At 41.0% G+C, this 14,676-nt stretch overlaps 1 protein-coding gene across 4 annotated transcripts in view; it reads left to right on the forward strand.

The window, feature by feature from the left end:
* Positions 1-2,812, forward strand: part of STRN3 (striatin 3) — a 58,740-nt gene extending 55,928 nt beyond the window's left edge. For all 4 annotated transcript variants that reach the window (XM_054162098.1, XM_054162100.1, XM_054162099.1 and 1 more), the window contains 2 exons: positions 1,599-1,685; positions 1,804-2,812. In XM_054162098.1, the coding sequence (XP_054018073.1) occupies positions 1,599-1,685; positions 1,804-1,973 (257 nt within the window). In that variant the 3' untranslated portion in view covers positions 1,974-2,812. The remainder of the gene's footprint in view (positions 1-1,598; positions 1,686-1,803) is intronic.
* Positions 2,813-14,676: the final 11,864 nt, after the last annotated feature.

Genomic DNA, 14,676 nt, shown 5'->3' on the forward strand with positions numbered 1-14,676 from the left:
TAACCTTAAATTCAAAGAGTCATAGAATCTCTGAGATTGGAATGGACCTTACGGATCATCTACCTCCCCACCGCAAGCAGGGATATCCCTCAGCTAGACTCAGTTGGTCAAGGCCTCATGCAGTCTGGCCCTGAGCACTCACAGGAGAAGGGCATCCACAGCCTCAGGAGGAACCTATTCCAGAGTCTTGCATGAACAAATAATTGGATGAATGACAGGAAACAGAAGGTAAAAGTAAATGGTCATTTTCAGAACTAAAAAAATAACCCTGTCCTGGAGGAATCAGCAGTATCTCTACATCATGCAACTCCTCTGGACACTGGACAGTATATTAACATTTTATAACATTCATTAATTCAGGATATTAAAGATGAAGGTTGACCAGGAAGAGATGATGACCTTAATAGGCTTAAGAGCAGGCAAATTAAATTCCATGTGGACAAATGAGAAATTATGCATATAAGGAAGAACTTCATAATATAATTATTAGTAGCCTGACTATTCGTACTCCAAGTAAAACAACTTACAAGCAGAGACTGGATGAAAATGCCACTTCATTGCTTAGCAGTCAGAACAGCAAAAGGAATGAGAAAGGAAAGAACAATTGTTAATATCTCTGTATGAATTCTTGATCTGTTTACATGTGTACTTTGTGTTACTCCAGTCTCCCTTATCTCAAAAGGGAGACAGATTAAAATGTTTCAGAGAATGGTTCTGAAGGTGATCAGAAAAATTTAGAAGCTTTTAGCTTCTTCAGGAAGAATCTTCCAAACTAAATGAACTGAAACTCTACAGGAAGACAGACAACTGGACAAAAGATGATGCACTTTCTTCATGTTGGTTATGGCCTTACATCCCTGCTCCCTTTTCCAGTATATGAACTAAGGTTCTGTTGATAACCCCCCAACAGGCGACAGATTCAAAACAAAAAGAGGTAGTAGTTCTTACATGCAGTTAAACATCTTGGAACTCCTTTCAAAAAGCATCATGAGGTGCTGAAAGCTGTTATTGAGAGCCCAAGAGTGCAGGTTAGTCAAAAGAAATAGGAGTATTTGCATGCAGAGATAACCTCTAGTTTACGACATAACTGAACAGTTCACTATTAGAAGCTGGAGACTATTCTGGGCAAGCATCATCTGCAGTTGGCTGATTTTTGTCTTCCCTGGTGTATGACCAGTAGCCTCTTTCCTAGCAGTGAGAGATAGATGGACATTTGGTAGGACTTAGTAAGTCTGTTTTTAGAAAACTCCATCAACAATGGTCAGACTGTATTAGGACAGTATTAGGGTATTTAAAGGACTAAACATTGAGGTTCTCACCCAGTAATCTTGGGATTGGTCTTCACTGACTTTGCAGCAAAGATGGAAGCTGGATAAAGAGAATACTTACAGCAGGAGTGCTTTTTTGAGAGGTTTGTGTCATGTATCCATATGCTTATACAAGAGGCTGCAGTTAAAATGTAATGATTTCTAATCTAATTGTGGAATTCAGATATTGGAATCTAAATAGGCTTGTTCTTACATATTGCATTTAATGGGAATGTTATTTGTGAAAGGATCAACACTTTCCAGGCAACTCACTGTTTGTTTTGCTTTTAGGTAAAATGATCCATTCTATGGTTGCTCACTTGGATGCTGTTACAAGTCTAGCCGTAGATCCCAATGGAATCTATTTAATGTCTGGAAGTAAGGGGCTTTTCATACTCTCTGTGATTTTTAAATTTTGCATCTAAGTGTCTGGCAAATCTTAACCTTTTTGTCTTTTTTTTTTTATTCCCCCCTCCTCCCTTTTTAACCTAAACAGGCCATGACTGTTCCATTAGATTATGGAATTTGGACAGCAAGACATGTGTGCAAGAAATAACAGCTCATAGGAAAAAGCTGGATGAATCAATTTATGATGTAGCATTTCATCCATCAAAAGCATATATTGCCAGTGCAGGAGCTGATGCCCTTGCCAAAGTATTTGTGTGACACAGCAGAGCAAACCTGTGTCATAACAGCAGGTCTGTTTGGACAAAAAAGAGGGAATGCGTCACTGCCATCAAATGATAAGGTTACCAATAAGACACTACATCTGATCTGCCTTGGTGAAGGCTCTTATGTGGGGCAGGTATAAGTTGGTGAGAAGTCACCACATTTTGAACAATGTCAGGCTCATTCATTTAACTGTAATTACTGTACCGGGGGGTGGGGAGAAATACAAATAAAGAAAACCAGTATTTGTAGCCTTGACTGGATATGAACTGAGCGTATGTCTGTTCTTTAGGTGTCTTTAAGCAAACGTGGAGTCTGATCTTACAAAAGACTTTTATTTTGGACTCTGTGTGCTGCCTTAGGGTTAGGAATGTGGTGCTCTTGTGGGGGGAAGTGAGCTCCAAGAGTAGCTTTCTTTTCATCTCTTAGTAATCTTCTGTTTATCAGTTGAATGCCACAGATTCCCCTTTTAAACTTTTATTTTGCTTTAAAGAAAAGGAAATTTAACTTAAAATATTTTAGCATTAGTTGCACAAAATGTTTGGATAAAATTCTAGTTTTTATAAGTCTTTTTATATATTTAGCCTGTCACAACAGTGCTCAAGATTGTATTGATAATGTTTTTCTGCATTATAGAACCCTAAAACACAGAGATCTCACTGACCCGCTGCCGTGTAACCACACTCTTCCCTTCTTTTGCCTAATACAGCTCAGCTAAGTCCTTGCAGAAGGATGCTAATTCATCATCATCGCATAACTGTCTTTATAAATAAAGGACTGTAAAAAGTGTTCAGAGGAAACACAGAGGGGTTAACCCCCCCCAGATAAACTCTTTAAAAAATGAAAAAAAATATAAAAAAAGAAAGAAAGAAAGAAAAAAAATAAAATAAAAAAAAAAAACCAAACACTTTAATCTTGGCATCCTATCACTATGTGATATTTTGTACATCTTACTGTATTTACGAGTTTATTTATCAAGGATTACCCATCTTGCTAATGGCCTATTGTTATTTATTTCACTTTTTTGTTGGTCTTTATATCCTTCTATGTAGTGTGTTAAAGGGCCCTGTATATCTATTATGGCACTCTTTGACCAGCCTAAAACAGAGGAGGGAAACGGGAACGCTTGATAACTCTCAAGTTGCAGACCCAAGGAGTTTCTTTTTTCTTCTGGTTAAGTACCTGGAGTGGACTCGATTCCCAAAACAAACAAAAAAAACCCCGAAGCAAACCCAATCTTGTTTCAGAACTTTTGGAGTGGAAAATTATTTTTATTTGCATTTCAAATAGAATACAAAAGTAGTTGATCCAAGATTCATAAATCTCTGCTGTGTTTTGCCTAGTTACTCCCCGCTTTTATTTTTTCTTTTCAGATGTGCTTCAGTTTATGGTGTAACTAAAGATTTTTGTTTGTGTAATGCATGATTAATACAATAAAGTATTTTTTCTAGTCTTCCACAAAACTTTTCTGATCAGTTTGCAAGTTTTGATGAGTTTTGTAAGGTTTCTGTTTTACAAACTATGAATCAGCAAATTTTTAAGATTGTACCACATAGCAAAAGTACAGCTGTTGAAAAATAATGTATATAAAATGCATATAATAAATATTAAATGGTGTACCTGTATGTTACTGTTGGCTACATTATTTTGTGTTGCACAGTTTTGGAGGTGTCATTTTACAAATTACTAAATTAGATCTAAATTTTAGCAAAATGACCATTTGTTTATTATGCTTATAAGCTGCTTTGCTTTTGGAAAATTGTAATAGTTGTCTGGATGTCAACCAACTGTTCAGTTTCAAGCAGCAGTGCCCACATATACGAACATGTTTCTACAACACTGCAAAAATACTACTTTTTATTTTTACAAGAACCAATTGAAAATTGCTGGTTTGAAAATGGCTGGTTTATTCGCTGCAACATTTGCAAGCTTTGGACGTGATGATCTTGAAGGTCTCTTCCAACCTGGTCTATTCTATTCTTATAGTCATACTGGTTTTCAGTGTTTCTGTATAGGAAGTGATTCTCCAGTGGGTTCACAGAATCATAGGATGGTCTGGATTGGAAGGGACCTCCAAAGGTCATCCAGTCCAACCCCCTCTGCAGTAAGCAGTGGCATCCTCAGCTAGATCAGGTTGCCCCGAGCCCTGTCGAGTCTCACCTTGAGTATCTCCAGAGATGGTATCTCCAGATTTAGGAGCCAGGAAGATACTCTGTTGTTATTTCAAAACATCACTTATTGTGTTGAATTGGAAAACAAATAAAATAACCAAACCAACTGAAAAAAAAAAAAGTTAAAATTTGCCCATATATCAAATACTATCAATCTTTGTCTATTTTTTCCCAACCAAGTCCCCCAATAAAGAGGTGCAAAAGGCCACACTCCAGATCAATATTTAGCTACCCTGTAATGAGTCACTTCCCTGCAAGTGTATCATCAGAAACAGAACACTTGCATTATGACTCGTAGATTTTTATGTAGAAGTCATATGTGGAGGTATAAACTACCTTAAGCTAGAACATGTTCCTATAAGTGGTTGTAACTGTGGTGTTCCATGTAAGTTTCCAGTTTTGCAGTGAGACTGTATCTCATGCCATCTCATGTCAAGCAAATTAGATTCTTATTTTTAAAGAAAGGAAAAAAAGGTGCTTGTGGCAGGAAGAATACTGCAGTTCTATTCTGACATTTAGTTTAGTAATAATGTTACCTTGTTTGAAATGTTACAGTAAATTGATAATTGTATAAAAATTGGGGAATTTTGTCCTTTATCATGAAGATTGAGGGTGAGGCCTTTCAGTAACTGCTTGTAGGACACTAAGACTTTACTTCTGAAAGTAACATTCAGCTGATTTGCACTTTTTGTTCCTTCCAGTCTAAAGCATTCAACTAATCAACAGACAAGAGAGTATTTGAATTTTATTGGAAGTAATTTCATAACCGCCTTTCCTGAAGCCAAACGTTGTTTCTGGCAGATTTTCCAGACTGCTGCATTTTAATGCTTAAATGAAATGTGATTGTTTAATAAACATTGCCATGCATAACATTTACTCTTTTTTTTTTTTTAAATTGTATTAAAATGGTAAAACCAAAAAAAAAAGAAATTTGCTGCTTTTCTTTAATTGAATTCTTAGCTGCTTAGTTCACCAATGCGTACGAATGCTGTGGTGAGGCTTCATTGGTAGAGTACAGACAGTAACCTCTAATACAGCCTTAGGATGTTATCCCCCACAATAAACTAAAACCTTTATTGGGTGTTAGGGGTGTTTGGGTTTTTTTGCAACAGAAGAACTGTAGTGGTGCTGAGGGGGGAAAAAAGGAAGTGCTGAAATCAATTTCTTTCATTTAGCAAAATCACCTCCAATTATTAGCGAACTGATTTCCTTTTCTTTTGAGAGTAAGACCCAAAGGACTTGCACTCAGAACCTGAAGGGAAAGGCCTTGAAATGTGGTTTATATTCCATGTAGCTTTTGGGGTATGGTTGATTTTTAACATACATACTCCTCACCTTTATTGTAGGAACTGTTTTAAGTAGACGTCATGCCTGTAAGTCCAACATCTTGTCTGCGTAAATATTTAATACATCTGGGGAAAAAAAGGGTACAAAAAGCCCCCCTCAAGAACCTTCCCTAATTCAGAAATTCTAGGCAAGAATTGATTTATCAGTATATAATTGGTAGATTTTCCTAGTGGAAAAAGTGTAGTCTTGAGGAAAGCATCAGAGGCTGTCCATTCCTCCTGTGTGATTGCTCCAACCTCCCCACCAGGGGCAGGGACACCCCTCAGCTAGACTCAGCTCCTCAAGGCCTCATCCAACCTGGCCTCAAAACACCCCCAAGGAGGAGACATCCACAGCCTCCCTGGGCAGCCTATTCCAGAGTCTCACCACCCTTGAGCTTCTTCCTAAGATCCAATCTAAAACTACTCTCCCTCATCTTCAAATCATTTTCCCTTGTCCTATTGCTTGGCGCCCTTATGAAAAGTCCCTCTCCAGCCTTCCTGTAGGATCCGTTTCTGGTAGGTATTGGTTGGCAGCTGTAAGGTTCCCCCAAAAATCTTCCCTAGGCTGAACACCCCCAGCTCCCGCAGCCTGTCTTCATAGCAGAGGTGTTCCAGCCCTTGGATCATCTTTGTGGTCTTCCTCTGGACTCTCCAACAGCTTTGTGCCCTTCTGATGATGGCAACATCAGAACTGGATTCAGTATTTGAGGTGGTGTCTCATGAGCAGAGTAAAGGGGTAGAATCACTCCTGTTGATATAGCCTAGGTTATGATTTGCCTTCTGGGCTGCATGAGCACACTGCTGGCTCATGATGAGCTTGTCCTTAATCGATACACCAAATTCTTCAGAGCTACTCTCAACTCACTGCACTCAGCCTGTGTTTGTGCCTGACATTGGCCCCACTCAGATGCAGGGCCTTGGACTTTGATTTGTTGAATCTCATCCAGTTGGTACTGGCCAACTTCTTGAGCCTATCAAGATCCTCCTGGATGGCATCCTTTCTCTCCAGTGAGCCCACCACACAGCTTGGTGTTGTCAGCAAACCTGCTGAGAGTGCACTCGAGTCCATGCATCTGACAAAGATGTCAAACAGCCCTGGAGCCAGTACAGCTCCCTGAGGAATTCCACTTGTCACTGGTCTCCACCTGGACATGGAGCTGTTGATCACAACTCTTTAAGTCAATCCATCTAGCCAGTTCCTTATCCATTGGGTGGTCCATCAAGTCCATGTCTCCATCTTAGAGACAAATAGCTACAAGAGACAATGCTCTCTCTGTCCTGACATACTCTGTTGTTATGTGCTTTGCTGGCACTTCCCATCTCAAAGTGGTGGAAACCTTGGTCACGCAGTGCTGACTCATTTATTCTAGGTAGCACACCACCTAAAAGAATACACCCCAGCTGAGCAACTACTATTTTTACAGGGAGGCTAAACACACAGAGATGGTGGTCTACAGTAGTCCTGCTGTGAAAATCAGTTTAACTTTTTTTCTCCCAGGTAAGGCACATAGTGTGAAAATACCACCTTTACCTTGTAGGTGTGCTTGGGTTTACTCCAGTGTGTGTTTGAGCTACATACATGTTTGTGTTCTTTTTTACAAGAAAAAAAATCAACAAAACCAGAAGGCTCCAGAATTGTTTCTAAATGCAACATCTGAGGTGAGTGTGAAAAGAAGGTTTAAGTTCCATATTTAATATTTGCCCTGTTGCCACTTGGGCAATACACATCCTTGAGTTCTTTGCAAACTAAATAGCTTATATAAATAGATTTACAAAATAGTGGAAGGTACAAAACATAAATCTCATTAAAATGTGTTGCTTTGTTTTCTAATTTTAACATAGAACCAAATTTTGAGTGGCCTGGTAATGGAAAACAACACGCTTGCTTTTTAGTCCCCCCTCATATCTGTGTATCTTGATGACTCCCCCGTAAGAGAAGTCATCTAAACTTTCTGAAAGTGCAGGTATAGCAACAAAACACTTGCAGGGTTTAAGGAAGTTAATTTAACTCTGATGAGATCCCTAGTAGTCAAAAGGTGGTGATGTGAGGTAACCTAAGTCATAAGGTTCCTGAAATTTCAGGAGTCCTTGAACCTCTGACCTCAGTATTGTAAAAAGCCTCTGCTGAAGACAGTAAACTTGGCAGTTTTGTACTGTAACAGTTCCTATGGTTTTGTCTGTTTAGATTCACATCAAACTGATGTCAGGAGGGCCTAGGGCCTAGAATCTAGTCTAGAATCATACTAGGAGATACTAATTTTCTAGTTATTTATTTCCATACATTGTGAATTAGGTATTAATGATATTTCTTCCTGTAGGGTCATATCCAGTGCTTAAAGCACTAGTTTGGTCTAATTTTCCTGAAGCAAAACCACTCAGGAGGCCAACCCTTAGCCATCCCAGCACACTGAAAGTGCCTGGGAGCAGTGCTAGGGTATTTAATCTGCCTTGTATGTAATACTATGACATAATACTGTCAGAACACTAGATCTCTAACATGCTGTTTTAACTGAAGGAGGGGGAACTGATTCCTACAATTATTATGTTCTCTTTTGGGAACCCAAGCTATTGATGGCTGTTAGTCATTGACCTTTAACTATTTAATATCTTCATACACATAGAATCAATAAGGTTGGAGAAGACCTCAGAGATCATCAAGTCCAACCTGTCACCCAAGACCTCATGGCTACTAAACCACGGTACCAAGTGCTATGTCCAATCCCCTCCTCTTGAACACCTCCAGGAATGATACCAAAGCTTGAAAGGAGAAATCCAAAGCTGTGCAATATTTAGGCTCATTTCCCCTTTCTACAGGCAACAGTCCTTTATAAAACAAGGTGCTGAAAGTAGAGTTTGCCAAATTCCATACACAAGAGCAGCACATTGTGAACCTTTTCTTTGGAATATTGCTTTTTGCCAGTGGCAAATGAAAAGGGGATGCAGGATGGGATGATAAATAGAATAGAATAGAATTACACATCAAAAAAAAGTACACTGTGCTCTTCAGTTACATGGAGAATATCTGTAGTGTTCTGTTGCTTCAACCTTACCAGTACTGTGAAGCTTTTGATGCTCTAAATGTATTAAACTTAATGGATTTATTACATAATTAGAAACTTCATAAACTAAAGGCTCAGTGCTGTGTATATGTTTAAATTTTTATCTGTGTTTGTTTTATAAACAGTGACCTTGCACTAGCCATGTGTGCCAAAAGCTTCCTCTTTCACACTGGCTGCTATTGTTTTAGTAAAGTTTAAGAGTATTGGTGTTGCCCCATTCTTTACAAATGGCATTAAACCTTTGAAAAGCAATGGGGTTTCAAATGAAGACAACACTAGCTTTAATTACATGGCTTGTAGAACATTTTAATTCTATCAGAAAAGATCAGGGGTCAGATTTATAACCTCTTAAGGTGGAATGCTCCATTCTACTTCTAAGAGCACTGGGTACCTTAGAATAGATATTTCACTTGGTGATCAAAGGCTATTTGCTGTTGAGATTCCTTTGACTTGAATGTATTTGAGGCCCTTTAACCAGAAGGGATAATATCACCATAAGAGAATACCTTGAGTACTGTGTCCAGTTCTGGGCCCCTCAGTTTAAGAAAGATGTTGAGTTGCTGGAACACATCCAGAGAAGGGCAACAAGGCTGGTGAGGGGTCTGGAGCACAAGCCCTACGAGGAGTGGCTGAGGGAGCTGGGGGTGTTTAGCCTGGAGAAGAGGAGGCTCAGGGGAGACCTTATTGCTGTCTGCAACTACCTAAAGGGTAGGGGGGTGGTCTCTTCTCCCAGGCAATCTGTGACAGAATAAGAGGACACAGTCTCAAGCTGCACCAGAGGAGGTTTGGGCTGGATGTTAGGAAGAAATTCTTCACAAAAAGAGAGATTGGCCATTGGAATGGGCTGCCCAGGGAGGTGGTGGAGTCACCATCACTGCAGGTGTTTAAGAGGATGAGGCCCTTGGTGCCAAGGTTTAGTTGATTAGATGGTGTTGGGTGATGGGTTAGACTCGATGATCCTGGTTTATTCTGTATTCTGAATCATGTGCAGTTCCATCCTCATGTTCCATTGTGGCAAAAAGTAAGCAGTATTGGCTCTGGGACACTTTTTTTTAAACAACTGTTTTTAAAAGCAGTTTTCAGTGTAACTTTAAGGGGAGCGTTTTGCAGCTGCACATTGTTAAGCCTCATTCAGCCTTAAGCATTCATTAGCACCAGCTGACTTACTAATTTTCTTCACCTGTGTGCTTTCGTCTCTCAGCTTTTAGCACTTCTCGAACGCTCCAGAGGCTTTGGGAAGGCTGTAGGAGGAAAGAGTAGGTCATGCAAAGGGTATGTCATGAATCCACCTGGGATCTACAGAAACGTGCCCGTTTCAGTTCCGGAATCGAGAGGCTGGCTTTGTAAGCTCGGTGCACAGAGACCTGTGCGCTGCCCGCTGTGGGCAGGGCCGAGCTGCTGAGGCGCAGCGGGCAGCGGCACCTGGAGAGGGCGGCAATGGCGCCTCCGGCCTGGGGGCGCCGCGGAGCTGCAGGAGTCCAGCCGCAAACCGTGAGTAGGCTGGGCAGGAGAGGAACTGTTCTCCCTGTCTGGAGACATTTAGCTGTCAGGGGAAGGGAAGAACCGCTGGCGTTGTCACATGCCCCTGAGGTGCTTTGTGAGGCTTCTGCCTTGTCTCCACGTGTTAAGTGTTGGGAGCTGTCGCTTCTCCTTAGGCCGCCAGCCTGGGGCCACCTCAGCGAAGCTGGAGGCTGTGCAGGGGATGCGACTGATGGCGTGTGGGCACTCCCCAGATCGAGTCTGCGAGCTGCTGTACTTTTGCTCATGAACAGCTGGCCAAAGGGACGTGTTTTTCCTCACCAGAGGAAGCATGGCTGTGTTGGCAGCTTTCCGATGGCTGGTTCTGACTGGCTTTTGTAGCAGACTTTTCCCCCCTGTCATTACAGGTGCCTTTTCTCTCCATTTGCCCTTTTGTGTCTTGAAAATGGGTGGATTTCTTGTTGTCAGGTTGGTTTTTTAATTAATGTGTGTGTGTGTAGTCTTTCCAAAGAGAGGCACAGGGGAGGGTGCAGGGCCCTTGCCACTGCCCCTTGCACAGCCAGGCTGCCATGGCTCAGATGGTGAGCAGTGCTGGGCCTCTAGAAGGAGCAGCTGCTGCTGGTAGGAGATCAAAAGCAGAAGCCCTTGCAATGCCCTGCAGACACTGCATGCAGTGGCAGTACATTGAAGTCTTTGTCATACATCTGGTTTATCTGTCTGGTGCTCTTCACTGACTGGTCAGTAGCCAGAGGTTTCCCCTGGATTGCTCTCTACCTTTAGCCCATATCTGATGCTAAATTATATTAGTTGATCTCTCACCCGATGCTTCCTCCCCCCACAGAGTAGGGGGATCTGGAGGAGGAGAAAGGACACATGGGTTGAAATGAAAACAGATTAATGAAACAACAAAACTGATATAAATGCCAGTATAAAGTATCTGAAGGTTATACTCAGCCCAGCATAGATACAGCAGTCACAATAAACAAGAAAGCAATTCTCAAGAGTGGGAGCTCTAAATGGAAGAGTCCCTTTCTCTTCACCCAACTGCTCCCTTTATATTGTTTGTGCTGTTTCTGGTCTGGGTTTCAGCCGTGAGCCAACTGGAGGCAGCTGCCCTGGCTGACTCAAAACTGCTAATGGCCTTCAGCCCCTGGCTGGCCAGTGGTTCTGTCACAGCAAAGCCAGGACAATTGCCTTACCTAGAGGTTTGTGTGTTACTGAGAAATACGATTGTGTCTTCATGACAGCAAGTCCTTTCAGATACTTCTCAGTACCACTTCACTGGTTGCCTATTTGTTCACAAAGCAGAAACCATATTTTAGCTTCCTGAAGCTAAAATTTCTTTGCCTTTGACAACCCAGGTGACTGATTCTGCTGGTCTTAGTGTAGTTTTCTGTTGAGGTGATTTAGTGAACAGTTGCTGTACACAAGAATGTCTTAGAGGCTTCAAATATATTCCCCACTTTGAATGAATCATACTCCTGGAGAGTAAAGTTAGATGTGTTTGCTGTTAGCATGCTGTATGGACAGTTCTGTTTGGGTTCTAAACTGGCTCCTAGTCCTTCTTAGAACTGATTCAACAGAACAACGTTGTGTATTTCACCTTGTTTAGAATATTTAGATGGGATAGAGCTGTTGTCTCTCCGTGTGCCTTTTCTGAACTAGTAGTGAATTATTAAAATACCTAAGGGTAGGTGTCAGAAGGGTCCTGAAACTACATAATTGTGATTTTGATTCTAAAAAGTCTGTTTTAATGGTATCATTTGATTTGAAACTTTGAAAAACCTTAAAAGAGGTAAGTTAGTGGTTTTTGGTTTCCCATCAAATTGTTTTCCTAAACCTTGCCAGTCTTATTCCTCAGTGTTTTGACTTCTTGTTGTCTCTAACTTGTATTCTTTGGCAGGGAATTGTTTGTCATATTTGTAATTTGATGTCATACACCAGGGCAGAAAAATAGTTCTTATCCCTTTGCTTACATTCTGCTGTACCCTGAGTGCTGTTCAGTAACAAAGGCCGTATCTGACCTCAGAGAAGGCTGCAAAAGCAGCAATGCAAGATTCTTATGCTGGTGTCTTAGGACCTGGTCCAGTATGAAGTTCATCTGTAGGTTCAGTTATACCCTGAGGCTGAGGGTATATTCAAACTGACAGCACCTGGCTTCCAGGAGAGTGCCCTCAGCATGTGGTTAGGCTTCTTGGCAGGCAAGAAGCGATGCTACCTGCTCCTTTTAGCTGTAGCGAACAAACTGGACAAAGCAGTACTGTTTCCCTGCATTATCCTGTGGTGGCTGGAGTTCAGCTGAGCCTGATAGTGTTTACAGACAACTGCTCTGGTTGTGGAACATAAGGGAATATAGTAAGGCCACCATACTCGTTTGTCTGTAGATATAGATAAAACTAAGTAAGTTTTAGAGTAATCAAACAATAAATACCCTTCAGGTAATGAAAGTGGCTTATGATCAAGGATATCTCACTAATCAAACTTGATTGTTTGAAAGGAAGGGAAATTTTGATCCTAATGAGATTAAATTTGAAGCGGGCATTTGTTTCAAAGCAGAGATTAAGACCTTGAACTTAATCATAGACAGCAAATTTTCAGGACCTGTTCTTCCTTCAGCTGAAGCCAGAATCAAAGTTGCTGTTGAAGCTAAAGAGGGCAAAAGAATGTGTGCTTCAGTTAATAGCCATGTGTAAATGGAAAGTTACTTGAATTATAAGCTGTTCAGTGGAAGTTTCCTCTTATTTGGTGTCTATAGTTGAGTGATAGTTGATCAGAAGCTAATGAGCCATGTTCTGCTTCAGCTTCTGAAGAAAACCTTGTACATTTACTGTCCCAGGTCCAAACTAAAGCCAGTGATAGCTTTTTTAATTATAGTTATTAGGCTGGGGATCTAAGCTTCCAGTTTCCAGGCAGTTTAAGATACAAGTTGATCTTCTTTGACAGTGTGCTCAGGCCTTCTCTGGCACTTGTCTGGAGGAGAAGTTTTCTGGCATTTTGGTGGTTTGATGCTTTCTGAGGATCTGACTTACCCTTCAGCCTAATGAAAGAAAGTGCAGTGCTGACAAAACTGGTGGAGCTGGGTGGTGATACTGAGAGTTGTCCCATTAGAAATATGGCTTAAAGCAAGGCAATAAGAAGTTGTCACCACCTCTCCTGTTTCTTCAGAACAGGAGAGATGAAAATGTAATGTCTGTATTATATCAGGCCATACTTTGTAGAACAGAAGGTTTATGTGACAACACTAATAAGAAAACATAAAATGCCAGGTTGGGAAGGACCTCAAGGATCATGTGGTCCAACCTTTCTAGGTGATGGTGGTGTTGAAATGAGATGTCTCAGCACTCTGTCAAGCTGAGCCTTAAAGCTGACCAATGTAGGGGAACCCACTACTTCCTTTGGGAGATGATTCCAGTGTCTTGACTGTTCTCATGGTGAATGTTTTGGAATAGGCGTCCTCCAAGGAGGTCATTCCAAAACAGATCAAGCCAAACATTTTCTTCTGGAGTCCAAATTAGGAACATTTAAGGGAGAAACTACTGCTCTGATGAAACTATACTGCTTCATATGTGCCCAGAAACTCTATCCCTGTCCTTCCTGTCTCTTCCCACTTCGAAACTGCTTCATTAAATTGTAGAAGTCTAGTCATTGGATTTTGATGCAAATGTTTTTTAGATGGTTGCTACATAGCTCCTCTTTATTGGCATTGACTCTGAATGGCAAAGTAAATATTTGTAATGTTACTTTCTCTTAAACAGCCTTACTTTTGGATCTTTCTTGTTCCTTACTGGTTCAATAGTAATAGTTTCACACATGGTAATAAAAGGCAGCTTCTGAGACCTGTTGTTCTTGCACTGTGCTTGAGGTTGTGATATCAAAGACTTCTGCCTCCAGGTTGCAGGTCTGGCAGTATGACTTCTCTGCAGTGTACTCACCTTCAGTGGTGGATTGTATACCTGCTTTTTCTGCATGCTGCACTTGTCAGACAAGTGTCTACTTAGTCATGCTATTAAAAGCTACAAATACAAAAGTGATTCATGGTCAGAGAGGATCTAAGTGCCTAATAATATGTGAAATGTAAATAAAAAAAGCATAGTGCAAGACAGAGGAAGTTGTGTGCTGCATTCAGTTGTAAAACAGCCTATGAGTAAAGAAGTCACTCAGGAAAATACAAGAAATCTTTGGTCTGCCTAGCAGTGAACAATTCTAGTGCTCAGGTGTGTGGTAGTTTTAGGGGGGGAAATTTCAACCCACCACCAGGTGCGATGTCCTAACTAATGCACAGCTGTGGGTTGCAGCCCTTACTGGAAAGTAGCATGGTACAAAAAGTTACTTCAGTTTATTTAGACAACAAACTATTGGAACTTTGTAAATGTAGGTTGCTCTGGGATGTGCACTAGGAAGAATGAGTTCTGGACTGTGTAAGCTACTGTTTAACATAAAATGCAGGGAGGTAGAAATACCTAAACCACTAAATTCACAATCTTCTTTGCCAAGGGAAAGAATCAGTGTTTTGTTTTTAATGTGCAATGGTATGTTGTCAGTTCTGGTGTTGCAAATCTGAGGCCCCCTGAACCTCATGAGTATTATGCTGGAGGGGAGCAGGGCACAGAGAAGGGTTTGGGTTGCTAGAGACCTTTTAAAGATCATCTAGTGCAGCTCCCTT

The sequence above is a fragment of the Dryobates pubescens genome, chromosome 5 (genome assembly GCF_014839835.1).
Source record: "Dryobates pubescens isolate bDryPub1 chromosome 5, bDryPub1.pri, whole genome shotgun sequence".
Taxonomy (NCBI): Eukaryota; Metazoa; Chordata; class Aves; order Piciformes; family Picidae; genus Dryobates; species Dryobates pubescens.